Source organism: Gavialis gangeticus, unplaced genomic scaffold (assembly GCF_001723915.1).
Source record: "Gavialis gangeticus isolate Ggan-Ray unplaced genomic scaffold, GavGan_comp1, whole genome shotgun sequence".
Taxonomy (NCBI): Eukaryota; Metazoa; Chordata; order Crocodylia; family Gavialidae; genus Gavialis; species Gavialis gangeticus.
Window position 1 is genome coordinate 40331287 of NW_017729000.1, and position 5064 is coordinate 40336350.

General features: G+C 44.0%; 1 protein-coding gene across 3 annotated transcripts in view; it reads left to right on the top strand.

Annotated features, from left to right (window-relative positions):
- Positions 1 to 5064, top strand: part of RANBP17 (RAN binding protein 17) — a 329610-nt gene that overhangs the window by 24524 nt on the left and 300022 nt on the right. For 2 of the 3 annotated variants that reach the window (XM_019506533.1, XM_019506534.1), the window contains exons 4-5: positions 104 to 169; positions 2716 to 2820. In XM_019506533.1, the coding sequence (XP_019362078.1) occupies positions 104 to 169; positions 2716 to 2820 (171 nt within the window). Of the gene's footprint in view, positions 1 to 103; positions 170 to 2715; positions 2821 to 3308; positions 3408 to 5064 lie in introns of those variants that run through there. The other variant, XM_019506535.1, reaches the window with a different exon arrangement.

Here is a 5064-nt window from a genome sequence, read left to right on the forward strand (position 1 = left end):
CCACTGTTTCATATGACAGTCATGGCATATGACTATGTTATAGAGCATATCTAGGTTTTTGATCAAATGCTTTGTACATGTTTTCTTCCTTTTTCTTCTGTAGGGTACTGTGGATCATTATATAATTGGAGTGATGATTCTCTCAGAACTAACTCAGGAAATGAACCTAGTAAGTACACAATTTTTTCCCTTTTGCAAGAGCTTTTGTGTAATGCTGGTAAAGTATGATAGTGTGTTCTTGCCCTACCACAAAAGTGATTTGAATAAGTAAGACTTGGGATGAAGGCTTTTATGTTTTAACCACCCTAAGTATTTAGGAGATTAAATTTCATAATAGGTTTATCCTGACCTGACTGTAGATCCCCAAGAAGGGGGAAACTGTGTCTATCCCAGATTTACTATAGCTTATTTGTAATCTGGAAAGAGAAAGAGCAGCTCACTCCATCCCATCTCTTCACTAGTGCTTCTTTTTGTTCCCTTCCTATCTTCAGCAAGCTTCTCAAAAATCTCCTTCCCCTGGAAAAAGTTCTACACTGGGGAAAGGGCAATGGTACTTGGGGGAAAAAAAAGCTGTATCTTAGTGCTGTATAGGAGAGAAAAATGTTTCATGTTATAAGATAGTACCCTGAATAAAGATCCACCAGCCCTATCAGTCACTGTTCTTTTAAAATGTCTTATGACTTGTCCATTACTCAACATTACACCTGACTTTTAGCTGTAGCCTGGGTTTTATAATCCTTTGTAACCCAAAGACAGTGAGATGTGGTGAGACCTACTGTATTGGGACACTTCCAGAAAAATGATTAATAATACTGTAAATACCAGGGAAGGCCATCCCATGGCACATGTGCTACAAGCGGCATGAACAGCCTCTGTGTGGCATGTGGCAGATTGGGGAGGGAACAGGTAACACAGTGACGGATAGGGTAGGTAGCAGAAAGGGATCTGAGTGGCACTTGGGGTACAGATAATTTGTGGTATGCCTGCCAAAAAGGTTGGCCCCAATGATATATACTATTAGTCCTCAAAAATTAAACGTGTCAGTCTGACATGTACAGTAAAAGGTTAATTTTTGCCTTTTGTCCTTTCCTGCTTTTAAGTCTTTGAAGCTGCAAAGAATAAAAGAATCTTCTTAACTGATTCTAGATGAAGCCAGCAAGATAAGTCGTGTAAATATTTAATTAAACTGAAAGGAAAAATATAATTGAATTTGGCTACACACCCCACACTGTAGGTGGGAAGAAGACTTGTGGACTGTTTTTTTCTATCAGAGCTCCTTTGGAACTTGCAGCCTATTAGCTTGAGGGCCCATGACCATTTATTTATTGACAAAACATATAAAGCATGGACATTGCCAGATTCCTTACACAGGCTTACCAATGTCCTTCAATATTTACCTTAAGGGATGGTCTCTAAGAAGGCAAGCAAATATCAAACTGTGTGTTTCTTTAACACCAATCACATGTAAATGCCTTTCAAATTCTGTTTTCCTGAGCTTTTTGCACATGCGTGCTCTTGCTCACTCTTGCTTGCTCTCTCGCCCTCCTGACCTCTGCAGTTCATGTACATAAAATCAGTGGAGAATTATCCTGAAGGCTGAATTGTTACTCTTTCATGGCTCAGTGTCATGGCACTGGTCAGGTTGGAAACAGCATGGTGACAGAAATAAAAATATTAAAAAACCAAAGGAGAAGTGACTTGGCTCAATTTATTACAAGGTTAAAGCAGGAATAATCAAAGTGCAGCCCAGCTCTCCTCCTGACAGATCACAGAAATGCAGGATCCTTTACAAAGCTATTTATCAAAGCAGCAGCAATCCATCTCCCCACTTCTTTCTAGTGGAGCTATCAGGTCAGTGGCATTAGTGGGGCTTTGCAGAAACCAGAGTTAGAGTATAGGAAAAATAGGCTAAGAACAATGGAAAAGAGGTCACAAGGCAGTGATTCTCAACCAGAGTGCTGCAGTAACTTTCGGTGCTATGAGATCCTTTTAGAAGGGAAGTAAGATGCCACACAAAATTAGCACTGCTAGCTGTTCAAACACCTACATATGATTCACAAGATTAAACCCAGACATTTGCAGATAGCAATCTATAGTGTCAAAAACATTCTGACCTGTTGTGGTCTTTCTGAGGTTTTTGCCTCAGAAGAATTGCTGTATTATTTTTAAAAGCTGGCATTTTTCAAGTGGTGCCTTGAGTGTAAAAAGTTTGAGAACCACTGGTACAGAGGTAGCTATTGCTTTTAAGACAAAGTAGGCAGTAGCAGACCATAGTCTTCATGGGTGCTGACAGATGTGGGGGGAAAAAAACCAAAACCCAAAAACTCGTTTATCAGAAGCAGTAGCGTGTTACTTTGTGGTGGCTCCAGTGTCTGTATAGATTGGGCGCTTTAGCAGGACTTTTTGGCACTTTTATCTAAAGCTGATTCAATAAGCTATTAGATTAAATCATCATAAAAGCCTCACTAAAGCACCCAATCTATACAGATGTTGGGAAAGCTGGGTCCAGCTGACACACTGCCTTTTTTGAGCATGCGGTGGGCTCAGCATGGGTACATGCCAAGTTTAAAGTAAAGCACTCTTTTTTTTACCTCCCACATCTGCAAGCAGCCCATATGTAGTAAATTGTTAGGCAGAAGTGCCTGTAAACTAATCCTAGAGGAAGAAAGACTTGTTTATTCTTGTACTCTTTTTCCACACACCCCCACCCCTTAGGTGGATTATTCGAGACCTTCAGCCAAGCATCGTAAAATAGCTACCTCATTTCGTGACACTTCTTTAAAAGACATTTTGATGCTGGCATGTTCTCTTCTAAAGGAGGTAAGGCAGTTCATAATATAATATTAAAATTAATATAATTTTAAACTTCCCTAAGATTGGGGCTGTTATATTTTTTGCATACTTTGAACTCCTGGTGAGTGTGGCTTGGAGTAGATGAGGTCCGTCTACACGTGGATAGGTTTTTGCTTACATTGCACTTGAACAGACACGAGTGTCTTGTAATATTGATAGATTTTTTTGAGTTTTTGAGCCAGTCCAGTTGTCTATCAGTTTCTCCCATTGCACTCTTCCTCCTCAAGTAGAAACTAAGTGTCTTGAGCTTTCTGCCTTGCTTTCTAATTTTTTTCCCTAGTTTAATTTTACTTCAGCCTAGTTTGGTCTAGATTTTCCACTTAAGCATTATAAAAAATGGGTATTAAACCAGAGGTGGCTAAGAGGGAAGACAAGAACGTCCACATCTTATGTTGCGGTAACGCAACCCAATCTGACCAGAGGTCTCTATCTCTCTTGCTAGCCCTCTCAGTCTCTGTGTGGTGCTCTGATGTAATTCAGACTGCATCCTCTCCTCAGCCTTGGCAGCAAGTGGTGAGGAGCAGCCTTCAGTAATCTAAATGTCTCAGGACCAGGTAGGCTGAAGTGATGCCAAAACTGGAACATGCTCTTTTGAATTTTTTCTTCCTTGCTGACCAAGGCCTTCATAGTGCTTAGAGAGCCCCTTTATGTTATAAAGAGGTCATAGTTCCTTTTCTACAGTAAATGCTTTTCTACAGGAAAGGGGTGGTAACACATTTTCATAAGATGTTACGAAGATGTGTTACCACCTCTGCTACTCTCGTTCTCTGGACCTCAAACAGCTGCTTGAGGGTAGGCTTTTTTTTTTTTTTTTTTTTTTTAAACGTTGCTCATTTCTAACTCCATCATTTAATAGGAGCCTCTGTTTATTTTAGCATATTTAAAAATCGAACCTTTTATTTAGATTTTGAAATTTGACCTAAGGCACTATATTTTGACACCAAATCCTTTAAAGTCTTGGCCATAGTCATCAAGAAGAGGATGATGGCAGCAGTGACTAGCTAATCCTGACACTTTAACTGTAATTATGGGCTCTACTTACACAGGCAACCCCCGCTTAGCACTTTTAATTTGTTCCAGAAAAACTGAGCGCTAAGCAAAACCCATTTGCCCATAGGAATGAATGTAAATATACGTAATTGGTTACTCCCACCTCTCCCCACCAGCCTGCTGGCTGCTCCAATTCCACGTGCCAGCCCAGGCCTGTACTCCTGCTGCCCCGCTCTGGGGCCCCACTGGACCTGGCCGTGGGCACCAACGAAGGCCCTCTGCTGATGCCTGTCCCCCCCATTCACCACTTCTCACCACCACTGCCTCTCCCCACCCAGCTGCCTGCCGGCCATTTTGGCCCCACCTGTCAGCCTGGGCACCGGCACTCCTGCTGCCCCACTCTGGGCATGGGCCCCTGCTGGCCCTGGCCCAGGGCCCTGCACTCCTTCTGTCCCACCCTGGGTGCTGGCCCCTACTGGCCCTGGGCACCAGTGCAGGCCCCACACTCCTCACCATCTCCGCTGCTTCAGCTGGTAAGCTCAGGTGGTGGAGCATCTCACAGGAGTGGGGTGGATGTTTGCAGCCAGCTGAGAGCAGGGGGTTTACAGCCTCTCCACTACTTGCCTGACCGGCTGTAAACCACACCCCGCTCCTGGGTGGCTGCAAAACTGCTCCCACTCCCCATGCCCCACCAGTCTGTATTCAGACTGCTCCACTACCCCACCAGTCTATTCACCAGCCGTACCTGTCTTCTCCCCACCCCCCCCATGCTCACGCTCACTCCCCACTCGCTGTCACCCACCTCACTTGTTGCCACTGCCACCACTGCTTCTTCCTGCCAAAACTCACTGATTCCATTGAGCGCTATAGCACAACTGGCTGAGCGCTCAGTGAAATCAGATATCAATTTTAAATGAGTGCTATTTACCTGTAAATAGGGGGTAAAATGAAGGTCCCAGGTAATGTGGGGCCCGTGCAGGATGCGTTGGGAAACTTGGTCGTCACACCAGATGACAAAGCTAACATGTTTAATGATTTCTTTGCCTCCGTCTTCCTAAGTAGGGACCAGAACAGCAACCTCCCAGCCGGGCCCCCTTCAGGCCCCAGGGGAGGCACACCTGGGCCAAGGGTTAGCGAGGACTTAGTAAGGGAGCTTCTGGAGGGGCTGGACATATTCAAGTCAGCCGGTCCGGATGATCTCCACCCTAGAGTTCTAAAGGA